Source organism: Styela clava, chromosome 2 (assembly GCF_964204865.1).
Source record: "Styela clava chromosome 2, kaStyClav1.hap1.2, whole genome shotgun sequence".
Lineage (NCBI taxonomy): Eukaryota > Metazoa > Chordata > Ascidiacea > Stolidobranchia > Styelidae > Styela > Styela clava.
The window spans coordinates 9,159,707-9,172,898 of NC_135251.1; the positions used below are offsets into that span (position 1 = coordinate 9,159,707).

General features: G+C 32.8%; 1 protein-coding gene and 1 long non-coding RNA gene across 3 annotated transcripts; both read left to right on the forward strand.

The window, feature by feature from the left end:
* Positions 1-1,947: 1,947 nt before the first annotated feature.
* Positions 1,948-10,155, forward strand: LOC144419882 (uncharacterized). 2 transcript variants are annotated; one of them, XM_078110043.1, is made up of 7 exons: positions 1,948-2,025; positions 2,593-2,920; positions 3,473-3,646; positions 7,416-7,646; positions 8,065-8,280; positions 8,719-9,025; positions 9,499-10,155. In XM_078110043.1, the coding sequence occupies exons 2-7, from the start codon at positions 2,635-2,637 to the stop codon at positions 9,833-9,835; spliced, it is 1,551 nt and encodes a 516-aa protein (XP_077966169.1). In that variant the 5' UTR covers positions 1,948-2,025; positions 2,593-2,634; the 3' UTR covers positions 9,836-10,155. The 2 variants fall into 2 exon arrangements, with proteins under 2 accessions (XP_077966169.1, XP_077966170.1); XM_078110044.1 differs by lacking the exons at positions 1,948-2,025; positions 2,593-2,920; positions 3,473-3,646 and adding an exon at positions 7,055-7,295.
* A 318-nt stretch (positions 10,156-10,473) lies between these two features.
* LOC120330476 (uncharacterized) lies at positions 10,474-11,230 on the forward strand. The gene is made up of 2 exons (XR_005567840.2): positions 10,474-10,828; positions 10,956-11,230. It is a non-coding gene; the product is annotated as an uncharacterized LOC120330476 (long non-coding RNA).
* Positions 11,231-13,192: the final 1,962 nt, after the last annotated feature.

Sequence of the window (13,192 nt, forward strand, 5' to 3'; positions counted from 1 at the left end):
TTGCACTCGTGTTATATTATAAGCCTATTTTAACAATTAAGTGACGTATTTTCCATGCTTTGAGCAACCTCGACAAGAGGCCATGTATAGGAAGAATCCTAAGATTTGTAAACACAACAATCGATCCTGGTAGACAGAGCTAACAACCTGGACTTGGTCATCATTCAACCTTTCAACGAATATCCGCAATTATTGACTTCATTTCGAGGCAATTTTTTCCTTAATAAGCATTGTAAAGGCTATGTATACTTGATATGTTACGTATCATGCAATATTTTTGGATGTTTTACGGCATCTAACAAAGGAGTATCTGGCGAGCTTTAAGCACTAGGGAGCAGAGCATTTAGCGATATCTGCAACCGTCGAAGAACTGCATGTGAACGTACTCACCTCACTATTTACGGAACTTATTGATGTTTTATCTTGTATAATAACTTATAATCACGGTACCCCCGTAGTATGTGTAGGGTTAGGGTCAGGCTAAAATTTTATTCCCCTTTTTCATTATTTTAGTTCTATTACGAGTCGGAGACCGTCTGTATAAGCTGAGTGAATATACCCCCTGTCAATAAGTTTCATTCCCTTTACACAGCCTGATGTGGAATAGGCGAAAAAAATTAGTTACCTCTATATTGGTACACATACTGTCCCCAGCGCCCTAATTGAAATTACCATGCCGCACCAAATAATATTACATTCATTATCATCTTTTAGAATACAAAAAATAATTATTGGAAAACATTTATGACATATTGTCAAGGCGTTTAAAGCATACACGTTGCCGAATGAGATGCGCAAATAAAATATGAATCTTTTTAATAAATCTACATGCATGGAAGAATATCTGTATGGCGCACCTAATTTCCAACCCCTTAAGAAAAGATGGTTTAGTTAGGCCGTTAGGTAATAATTGACTATCTATTTGAAGTAAAATCAGTAACAATTTTATTACTTTGTGGCGACAAAATCTATCGATATATTGAAGGTTGATTAGTAAGCATGTCGTAGGATGTGAAAACGGAGAAGTATATTTATAGTTCCTTGAATGCTCAGTTGCTGCTGTTTGCAGTGTTCCCTTTAGTTGATTTTAGGTAGTTAAATTAATTTATTTGTAACCAACAGCATCCAAAAATACCAAATATTTTTTTTACTCAAATTGCTTTTCAAATAATATTTTTAAATTCACATTTATGTACATTTATACCAAACTGAAAAGCTCCGAATCTTGCAAGGTGAACGATTCTCATAAAACTGATTCACTGATCTAAAATAGACTCCGAAGTTTGGAGTTTAGAATGGAAATATTTTATAAATGGCCCACACTCCGGCAAATCAAAAATTTTATAGCTAGCTAATGCTTCGAATGTTTTATTTCCGTATTGAAATTGCGTGGTTTCTGACGTTGCTTTATTCCTGGTATAGATACAACATTCACAACAACTGTATATTATATTTGTGCCTGCAACAAAGATCGAATAGTGCAGTAATTTGATGCAGGTTGTATTTACAATTTATCTTTGTTGGGTGAATACCTAATTCATCGGTGGATGTCCCTAATAAATTATTTGTGTTAAATACAGATGAAATCGTGCACTATAAGCTGTGTGTATATGTGTAATAATGGGAAAAATACATGCTTCCAATGAAATCCTTCATCTTTAAATTAATTTCAATGCGTAAAGGATAATGATAGCGCACAAAGCCAAAATCGAATTATTTCCGTTGTATGTCTTCGAATGAGTCTTCAATGTCAAGCTAAAATGTCAAAAAAAATTCTAGTCTAGGAACATAAATACTTCTCATGAAAGGTCTATACTTCTGTGGCCAATATAAAATTTAATGCTCCTGCGCTTTTATTTTTTTTGTTTGTTTGAACTAAATCTGAGATTAATTCGTTTCTACATTCGTTTCAGCAAATATTTTCAGCAAAATAGAGGTAGTAAGTTCCACAAGAGGTTGAAGTTGAAAAGGTTTAGTGAGTTAAATTTGGTTTTTAGTGCAGTGTATATGAAGAAGTAACATCATGTGAGTTTGCTTCATTTGTTATAAGAAATCAATGGAACTACAAAAGCCAAAATTTCCCGATACATCTATCGAGAGGCATTCGTACGTTTGTTTAGAAATGAAATTTAGTAAACAAGAAATGAATTGAATATTTTCTAAATTAAAACGTTTTCACTGAGGTATCCCTGGGAGCATAAATTAAAGACTATTTACTTCAACGTTGCTAATGTAAAAAAATGACATTCACAAAATGGTCGTCGAATTCTACAGCAAATTAGAATGATATGAATGATTATAAAATTAAGTAAATTTAGATTTTCGGTGTGCATTTGGATTTTCAATCTGAATTAATTGATTTTGATTTTTTATTAGTTAAATAAAACCAACACATTTTTTTAATGAGAACTATTAGCGCAATAGAAAAAGGGTCAGTAAGTTCACTAAAATGGTAATTTGACGATCAATGTCTTATAAATTTGTAATTGAATTGTGTTTTCTGGTAATTGTCGTATCTTTGATTACTTCGAATTTGCCGATTCAATTTTTCCTAAATACTTTAAATTCTTACCTATTTTTTGTTTTTTACAGTTTAACATTTTGGTCCAAATATTCAGTGTCTTTCTGCAAAAAATGAAAATCGACGATTGTTGTGAAGCTGAGTGTAATGTTAACAAACGTAATGAAAGAACAGGCTTCGACAAGCTTTGTGCAGTATTGCTGGCGGGGTATTCGATTTACAGCTTGATATCGACCATTCTAACCATTGTATCAAAAAGATGGCTCGTTGCCAACAACGAAAGTGCATTTCAAGGGCTATCACAGTTATGTGGTATTGGAAATGAAGTCAACTGTACCAGCTCAAATAGTTGTGTACAATGCAAGGACATTGAAGAAGAGACGCACTGCGAGTCATTTGGTAAGTATAAATATAGACTGAATGTTTTTAACGACGTTCTCCGGTTGTAGTCTTGCAGTTTGTGTTTGTTGACAGTAAGCAATCGTAGTAACTTTTGAAAAATAATTTTTTAGGAATTCAAATTAGAATATTTGGATCTTTTGTAGAAAGCCCAACCACCATATATATATATATATATATACTTATATATATATTTAAATTTGTTGGATTAAGCATGAAAATTAATTGCATTACCAAAAAAATTGAAAAAATTTCTGAAATTCATTCAAACCATGTTTAATACAAAATTGATTTCAACGTTTTTGCATTTGGTGAAAGACATCGGTCTTCATACTTGCCGAAAGAGCTGTGATTTTAAATACGAACAAAACCTAGCAAAAAACTAACAATATATTACGAAAAGCCTGGTATAATTTAAGTATTACTTCATTTTATTAAATTCCACAATGCAAAGGTCGACATATTCATGAAAACTACATGTACGTTTTTCTTCCCACTCCCTTCCCCCGCAACAGTTTTTACTTTGACAACACTTTTTTTTAAATGTTTCAGAACGTGGAATCGACGAAAAAGTTGCATTCGGTCTTTTAATTGTCTCTGTATCATTTCGATTCATTTCTTGCAGCCTTTCTACCGTCGTTGATTGGTTTGTCAGCGTCAAAAAGTGTTGCTTCAAGTGTTTGAGACCGCACTTCGTGACGATTGTTACATTGGAATCTATCGCAGGTGCTTATTTTCTACTATGATATTTCTATCAGCTCTATTCAGGTATTATAGATTTAAAATTTTTTTTAGTTGAATTCAATTCATCAGTTTTTCCAAAGCATTACAATAACTTAACTTAACGTTCGATTGCACTATCTATCAGCTGAGATTCTAATATAGACAACTTATCACTATGCACACAATATGTTTTTGATATTATTTTACGAATAATATTCGACGCTCATCGATTATAATCGGGGCTGGTTATTTCGGGTTTAGGAACTTTCCATTTATTCAACCTTCTAAACTCGGTTGGCCACCTTAAAAAAACATAGACTAAACGAAGATATTCGAGTTCAAATGTTTCTGATTGGCATACTTTTCCAAATCATGAGTTTTTGATTGTAAGAAGGTAAAGTCAAGTGACGTAATTAAAAAATTTATCTCAATTCCAGCCGTAATGGATCTTGCAACAGCCATAATCTACAATTTTTATAATGAAGACAAAAAACTGGAAGATATTCCGCTCATAGGTTCTCTGTGTGCCGAATATGGATGGGCATTCGATGCAACATGTGTTAGAATAATCTGGCTGATTCTACCGTTGATTCAATTTCTAATATCATGGTATTGTGGCACCATTAAAAAAGCGGATAAAGGAACAAAAAATAATGTTGACAATGAAAAGACCAATTCAAATACGCATGTCATTGAGGAAACTTCATCGTTCATTCCACTTTCAACCACGGACATTTGGGTTGACAAAAATATGTAATTTTCATCAAGTTTTAATCGCCTTAAAATAAACTGAAGATAAATTAAACACCAGTTTCCATATTCTCAATTACTAACAGCATACTAATGTAGAGTAAAACTTATTTGGATCTGTAGAAATACCCCGCCGAAAAATCTGTTGTTATGTGGAATAAACCATGCGTACATAACGCACAAACTAATTGAATGAACGAATTTAACGGTAACGGATTGAAAGTTGAACAGATTAGATTAATTCATTCAATAACCTGACGTTATTGAAGTACTCTGTATATCTTACATTAATAATTTAAATTACTCATTACCGGAAGTATTTCAGTCGCTTAAATCATAATTTATTTTTATTGTGCCTATAGTCTCTGTCTCTTAATCGTAATAATATATGACGCGCTATAATTTTTGCAATCATTCAATCTTTTTGCCACCGCCTCTATCTCTTAGTTATAACAAAATAACATATGTGAATGTACCGATTTTTCAATCTACCAAGATTAGGCTGCATACTTTAATATTAGTATACATGCGCTATTATGTGCTATTTGCTTCTTCTGCTCTTATTGTCAATGTAATTTATTAGCGGCTATGTTATACATTCAAGCAACATAATATAGATTCAATCGTTAGCCCGCCCATGTCTCCGCTTTACATGGGAGCTTATAACGTTGCTACAAACGCTGAAAAAGTCCGAGCAGTAACAAATGTGCTGTACATTTTGTACAATGTTCAAATACTGCATATATCTATATTTTATAGTTGAATTGTGTTAAATAATTAAATTCCGATTAAGGTAGTAATAAAGTCGGCATCGACTCTGAAATATTATTTTCTTGCAATACAGATTATGTTGATATTCAATAAAGACTGCCATTTGTGATTGATAGTTAATTATACAACAGCTTTTATTAATCGATGAAGAATATATATTGGCTATTTGGTTCATGGAATTTTATGAAATTGTTGATCGTTCAGTTTGTTTACTTCTTGGTGTTTAAGTTTGTCAACATTACGGTATTATTAGGAGAGTTAACAAACTTGGATGGCGATGAGCATGGCTGGTGGCATTGGAAAACCCCTGACAATTGTGAAAGGGGGGAAATTAGATTTGTCTTGTCTTTCCCACGCGGCCTTCATTACACGCTAATACCCTGCATTGCTTCAATTTACCGTTTTGCGTTACATGTATTGCTAGTTTGCTTCCACTCTCACCATTTCAGCAGTTCAACACAAACAAACCGACAACATGGTCGTGAGCCATTACCTATATAAAACAATGAGAAGCAAACACGGAAGCTTGTATTTATCATCTGACCATTGCAGGTTATTTATTGCTAATAAAAAATATAGGTTAAAGCATTTCTAGTTGCATTGAGAAAAGTCATAAAGTGAATCTGGTAATCTCTGGCTAATACTTTATCCAACGTGAAATCTTTTGATTCAGTTTCATTAAGCATAATTCAAATTTTAACGATTAGATTTATGATTGTTCACAACTCATTATCAAACTAAATCTAATACGCTAATTGTGCAAATATGCATAAGCGCTACAATACGTTGCTTGTGATTTATATGATTATACGGCATTCTCTCTTGTATTAGTGGGGTGGTAACTTTGAAGTGAAACAAGATATTTTCTGATAGCTTTTCCACAAAATTTTCAGATTATAAAATCTTTATATAAGTCAGATCATTTGAACGTTCACTCATAGCAAAACTAAAATTTAAAATACATGGCAACATTTGTTAATAGATTATTGCGTCATACATTAATTTAGATACATTACATACATTAAGTTGGTAAAAAGTTTTTAGGAAAACTTTTCCGTCCACAATCTGCATATTAATCTAATAAACCCTGTTTATGAAATATCTTTTCCATTTTTTTCCATATCTTCCAAATAAGGCCTAATAAGTAGATAACGTGATAAATCGTTCAAAAATCAGCAAAAGACACAATTCTGTTTTAAATGTGAAATTTATTGGATACAGAATCCAGAATAATTTTTTTTTCAGGAAAAAATATTTAGAGTAAAGTAAGTTGGTTACAATAGCAACTATTTTTAAGGTATTTTTGTTGCGTTGAGTCATTTCTCTACTCAGCAAAATTTTTTCAGAGAAATGAATCGGCAATTATATATATATTTGGCTTCTGTTAGCCTTGGTTTAAATATAACTGGTTAGTAAGATTCCAACTGTTTGTTACTTTTGGTTTTCCTATATTAAACAATAACATCTTAGGTTGCAAGAAATCCAACAATACTTGTACGAAACTGGGATATCGTGAGTCAATGAAAACTCATACTATTCAAAAAATCTATATTTGGCTTCTGTTACCCTTGGTTTAAATATAACTGGTTAGTAAGAGTCCAAACGTTTGTTACTTTTGCTTTTTCTACATTAAACAATAACATCTTGCGTTGCAAGAAATCCAACAAACTTGTACGAAACGGGATATCGAAGTCCATGAAAACTCATACTATTGAACAAATCGTAAAATATTTCTCAATTTTTTTCAGTTTCATCTAAAAAAGGCGATTCAATAACTTCAAAACATAAAGTGGTTTCAATAATTTTTCCTGACAGAATTTTTATTTTGACTACAATGTATTGATATATCACAAAACACATGCAGTATTTGCAATTGGCAGATATCTTCGTTCAGCGCGAAGACAAAAAAATTTACGTGGATATGTTGTTTTGATACACATAAGTTAGAAGTGATTGATTTAAATTTCACGCTAAGCTTGCCGATTGCAAGGCGGTATTTAAGCACTTGAGACAAACTAGAACAGTTGAAGACGATGAGAAAAAAATAATTTATTATAGTTGTCTCTAATTCAAAATGAACTAACAAAAATGAATCGAATTTTATTGTTCGTGATTTTATTGCTAAGCTCAAGTAAGTCATTTCTTATGCAATTTTTTTTTATTGTTTTCTTGATCAAGCATTAATATTTAAATACGTCATAACATAAAACAAGTAATTGTAAATTTATTATTTTGTTTATTATTTTCTCAGATACTCTTGAAGGCAGAAAGTGCAAAAGCATTGAAGTAACACAAGATTTAAGCGGGGACGTGGAATCTCCAACAAGTAAAGCAGAATGTTCCTGGGATTGGGTCCATTGTTCCTGGGAGTTTTATTTCCCAACCGATCTTCATCATACCATGTTTCGGATGACTTTCACAACCAATTTTGTACAAACAAAGAGAAATCTTATACGGATGGGTGGTGGTTCTACGCCAAGCTGTAAGTATAAGTTATGACAGATAATTTTATTATACATAAAATGTTGTAATGAATACCTAGAGTAGCCTACTCGAACTGAAAAAGTTTTTTCTTTTCTCCCAAAAAATATATTTTTTTCTTCGTGTATTTCTGAATATTGTCCTATTATAGTATTCATTGAGTCATCAATTTTCTCGTATTAGAATTTGTGAAATTGCATGGCTGTACTTTTTACGTGCTGAAGTTTTATAATTTTAATTCAACATTGCTTCTGATTGTGCTACAAATAAACGTTTTGGAAAGATAAACAAGTTGCTTCTGGCGACTATACACATATATATAATTATTCAAGCAATTCACGAGGGACAAGCAGTACACGATCTGATAGGGGTAGAGTTATTTGTATTACTATGTTGTGCTTGTCTTTTATAACATTTAGGTTGTTGGACAAACTATTACGTCAATTTTAAATCTGCCAACGACGATATATGTTGGATAACGTACAACTCAAATCTATGCTTGGACAGAATCAAGCAATCAGGATGCGAGACCAGAGATTGGGGCATCAATGTTAATCATACAATGGTTTTGTACAAATGCGAACCATCAAAAGCACAATTCAACTTGAGCTACGAGTATATCGATTGCATAACAGGTAATTTGCTCTATTCTCTATTGCCTCCAATCATATGTGCTCAAAAACAACGTTTCCAGTAAAATATCAATTATATTTTCGAGTTATATATTTGATGACGTAAATAATGACACTCTTTGAATCGTGCTATCGATAGTATATTGTACGAACAATGTAGGAAATCTGCCGCCAAATAGGCTAGTTATATCGATCGGCTTCTGTGGGACTAACTACTTGTCCTTCTTCTATGATTATCTGACGGTGGATCTAGATGCGTATAACGCTAGAGTGCTGTAGCTAGAGTAAAAATAACCATCCTTGATGATTCGAGAATCTTGTGGTAAATAAAGGCAGACTAAACGTTACAAAAATACATTTGTGTTAGTGTGCAATAAGACTCTTGGATCACAAGACTGTTGACTTTTGCTAGTATTTGAAATTAAATCTTATTCATTTCAGGAAACAGAATAGAATCCCCGGAAACTACATCGCAACCTACAACCTATCAATCACTACAACCTACAACGCATTCAAAACCAACAACAACAGTCGCTGAAACTACTAGAAATATAAAAACACCATTCAGTCATTATGGTATAACAAACACAGTCAATGAGCCTTCAATTTATTCGCAAGCAATCGAGGATTATCAGGACGATCCCATTACGATGTCTCCCCAAACAATGGGAATGATTATTGGGATGGTTGTTCTAGCATTCATCCTACAAATTACAGCATGCAAAGCATATTTTTATTGGAAAAATAGGTGAGCTCGGAGTTGATATTTTCATATTTATATATTTTTCTTATATTTCTCGTTGTGCAATGAATAGTTTTCATTTTCCCTTTCTTGGAACATAAGTTATTCAACTAATATTTTTCAATTATAGATTTATATATGTTTGAAATTAGAATCAAAGCTTTCTGATATTTTTTTTCAAAAAAAAATTACAATCCGCGACTTTTTTTTCACGAGTCACAGTTGAAAAAAATATTAATAGTTTACAGATAAGTTATTCTCACGCACAGGGTCAAAATATCCATCTTACTGATCAAACGTACGATATCAATTCAAAATGAACACCAAAATAACTTAGATCCAGATAAGTGATTATAAAACAAATTTTATTCACAATTAAAATTTTATTCTGTGGTTTTATACAAGATTATACCATTGCATACGTTTCTTCACATTGGCTCATAACTATCATTAATTAATTAAAAAAAATTAATCTTCAGAAATCGTCAAACACAAGAGGAAGAGAATCAGATCAATACTTATGCTGTGAACCGCCCGTTACCAGATCCGCCTTCAGATCCTTTGTACGAAGAAGTGAAGAATCCACTGCTTAGAACTGAAGCTGGACCAACACCGCAAATCACGATACCAATGAATAACGCGCGATATATTGCGCTGCACACCAATGTTAACACGTCACGTCCAATGAATAATCAGGCATCGTCACAACCTGCCATGGCATCATCGAGTCAGGGTGATTATGAGGTCTCGTTTGTAAACGAGCCCGAATCCGAATACATTCCTATGAAAAGTGTACAATTTCGTTCTGCTTTCTAGAATAACCCGATTGGATGATTTGAATCGGAAATGTGTTGTATAGATTATATTTGTCCTATATATTGAAGGACTAAAGTGAAATTATATTCCGCGTGCTAAGCGAGTCCGACTGAAATATTTCAATCGGGAATATGTTAACCTATCCTTTTTTTTGACGATGACAAAGTGGGAACGCACTACTTTATTCAAATCACACAAACGTCCCAAGGACTGTACTATAAACGGCAATTTTTTATGTCATCTATGGGAAACAGTCGAATTTTTTTCAAACCTAAATAAGATCCACGCACGAGTAAAAAACTTATTATTTTCGAAATTAATAATCAAATTTTAAAATTCGGCATCATAAGGATTGGAAGTTATGATTCTGGTATATCTGTCTTAAATTAATATTAATATTTTTATATGAATATTTATATGATTATTCTTGATTTATATTATGGTATTAGTAAGTTAATTAGTATTTTATATCTTATTGAATAATTTTTAGGATTTCTCATTGTTTGTCGATGACAGCGCTTCCGACTGTTTTACAATTTGACATAGCAATGTGACAATTTTAATCAATACTGTTGGCCAAGCAAACGTAAAATGCAACTAGTTTTTATGGAATTTTTAGGCAAGATTGGTCGAGTTCAGGGGCCCCATTCACAAAGCTTCGTTACCGCTTAACGTGTTAGTTAAGCACCGACTTTCTCGTGAAAAGCAAAAATGGTATTCACAGAGCTTCGTAAATATTCGAGAGAAATTATTCGAGAGAGTTTTTTTGGCGCCAAATGAGACGTCTCGTAAAGTGCCTTCTTCTCACATTTTATCGAGAATCGGTATTCACGAAAGTTCTTTAACCGCTGAAGAGCTCGCTAGCTAACGAGAACAATCTTCGCCTCGTTAACAGTTCGGATTGCTCTCAGCAGTGATTCAAATTAAAATAGGCTCGTTGGGACGTTAGCATACTTTGTAAAAATTGGCATAGTATCAAGGGGCCTTACTCAGGTAAGCGTGTATGTAGTCTAGTGCCGTTAACTTAGCTGTGGAATATCTGCCGCATTTACAGATTAAACTAGGGTTGAGATTCAGAGATTGTTCAGTTGTTGAAGTCATTGTTTTTTGTTTATTCTAGCATTGGCCTACAGTATTATGAACACAGATTCACAAATGGCTACCTATATTGAAGCTTGCAGAAGAAAAGTCCAACAATCTCTCCATGTCGTATCCGAAAGAAAAAAATTAGCTAGATGCAAATGAAAGGACCTTAATAGAGGACTATAGACTCAATGAAAAATTAAAAATATGGAATCTTAACAAGCTTTGGCAACTCACTGATTTTATTGTCTGTTACACAAATAGTTCACAATATGTAATTTGTTTTGTGGCAATAAATCTCTCTCTGTGTAACTTCAGCATTCATTCCATGTAGCCTATCCGTCAGTCTATAGATTACGCCACTGCTATATGAACAAAATTTCAAAACGCAGGCTGCAAAGGTGAAGCAGAGAAAGCCGATAGGTTACCGCGAAGGCGAAAGACGCTCGACCGTAAGCGGCGACAACTGATACGGCTGAGTGATCAGTCAGTGCATTTTGTTCAACTGCGACCGTGCGTAAGATTTCGAGAGAATGCTAGTGACCGTGCGTCAAGTGCTTACGAGGTCTTTGGTGAATCGCATTTAACGAGATTTCGCTATCACGATTCTGAGGGACACAGTTACGAGATCGTAAACCCGGCTTTTTACGAAGTTTAGCGAATGGCGCCCCAGGTTACATACAGTCTGTCGTTACATCTTGGTAAACAATAGATGGGGATTTACACTACAGCAGGGGTCGTATTACAGTTTATTCATTCACATACAATAAAATTATTCGATCACTTTTAACAGTACTGTTTTTTTTTTTGAAGCGTCATATCCTGGTTTTAGACGAGCATTGTTTTCTATTTAAAAACGTGAAATCTCTTGATATTGAATCAAATGTCAATGAACAGATTTTTTTTCTTCAAAAATAATACCATCGACACCACCCAAATAAATATAACTTCATCCAATTTTTTTTTTTTTGCATTTATCTGCTCATAATAAAAGTATTGAACTTATTTATACTTTAGCTCTGTTTCCCGGATTCTGTGATTAAAAATTAGAACGCGCGATTCTCATTTATGTAATCCGAACACTAGTGCGTTTTACACCGTTTTCCAAACGCATGGGATTTTGTTACACCACTTTTATTTATTATTTTATCAGTCACGTTCATTGTATATATTGAATATTATTAATGTTTTCTTATTCGCTCCATTTCAATTATATATCTGTTCCAGTCACAGCATTGATGAGAAATATTATGTTTGAATGAGGTAGGGGTTGGACACTGGCGCAATTTCATAAAACTCAAATAAAATGAATACAATTTTAAATACATAAAATGTTTGACTCAGAAAAAATAAAAAATTTTTTCAATATTCATGCCTTCATTTTTATGCTAATATGTCATTTCATTTTTCTATCCTTTCCATTCACCGGAGTATGTGTATCGTGTAAGGTAAAGTGGAGTCACTAGCAGAAATTTTATACATGATCTCATGAAACCCGTCGATTATTCTTAAACTTAAATTCGACAGATAAAAGAGTTAGGGATTTTATATTATTCAAAGTCATTTAATAATATTGAAATTCTGAAATGAATGAACATTAATGAACAGAAGCTTCGAGTCCTATATATATATTTAAAAATATTCTCGCATAAAGTATAAGATAAAAGTAGCAATAACATTTGAAAATTATTTATTTTATCATTGTGTGTATTATTGTTGTACTTGTGTTTATATTTTGAATAAAACTACATTGAATAACTTTACTATCGATTAGTATTCTATGTCATATGGGTAATTCTTGGCGTATCTTGTATTGAAATTTAAATCTCTAGCCATATCAGTGATCCAACCTGCATTAAAAAATGATGCGCGACTCTTTTCACCCCGAAATCTAGACTTTTGCTTCTATTTACATTCTGTATTCATTTAGGGTACTTCATGTATGGTTGAAAAATAAACTATTGGTTATTGAATACTGTTTCGTCGAATAGTAACTATCAGACATTTTTGCTCTAGCCATAAATGTATCTGTGCAATAAAGTGAAATATTCATTATTTTATGCCTTTATAATTTACTCTTTCAAATGTAGCAGTCGGATTATATTCGGAGGTGAGGTATAATGAAAATGTAGGTTCAGTAATAATTTGTCTAAAAATCAGCATATTCAGCAAAGAGCTCGATTTTGATTCAGCGATTCGTAATTTAAAATCACTTTGATACAGATTCTGTGATAATTCTTTTGCGGTGTATTCATGATTTTTTTACGGATAATA

Excerpts from the sequence above, each read along its gene's own strand:
- LOC144419882 (XM_078110043.1), top strand. The coding sequence starts at position 2,635 with ATGAAAATCGACGATTGTTGTGAAGCTGAGTGTAATGTTAACAAACGT. Across the intron at positions 7,647-8,064 it reads TGGTGGTTCTACGCCAAGCT|GTTGTTGGACAAACTATTAC; the intron begins GTAAGTATAAGT and ends TATAACATTTAG. Across the intron at positions 8,281-8,718 it reads GTATATCGATTGCATAACAG|GAAACAGAATAGAATCCCCG; the intron begins GTAATTTGCTCT and ends TATTCATTTCAG.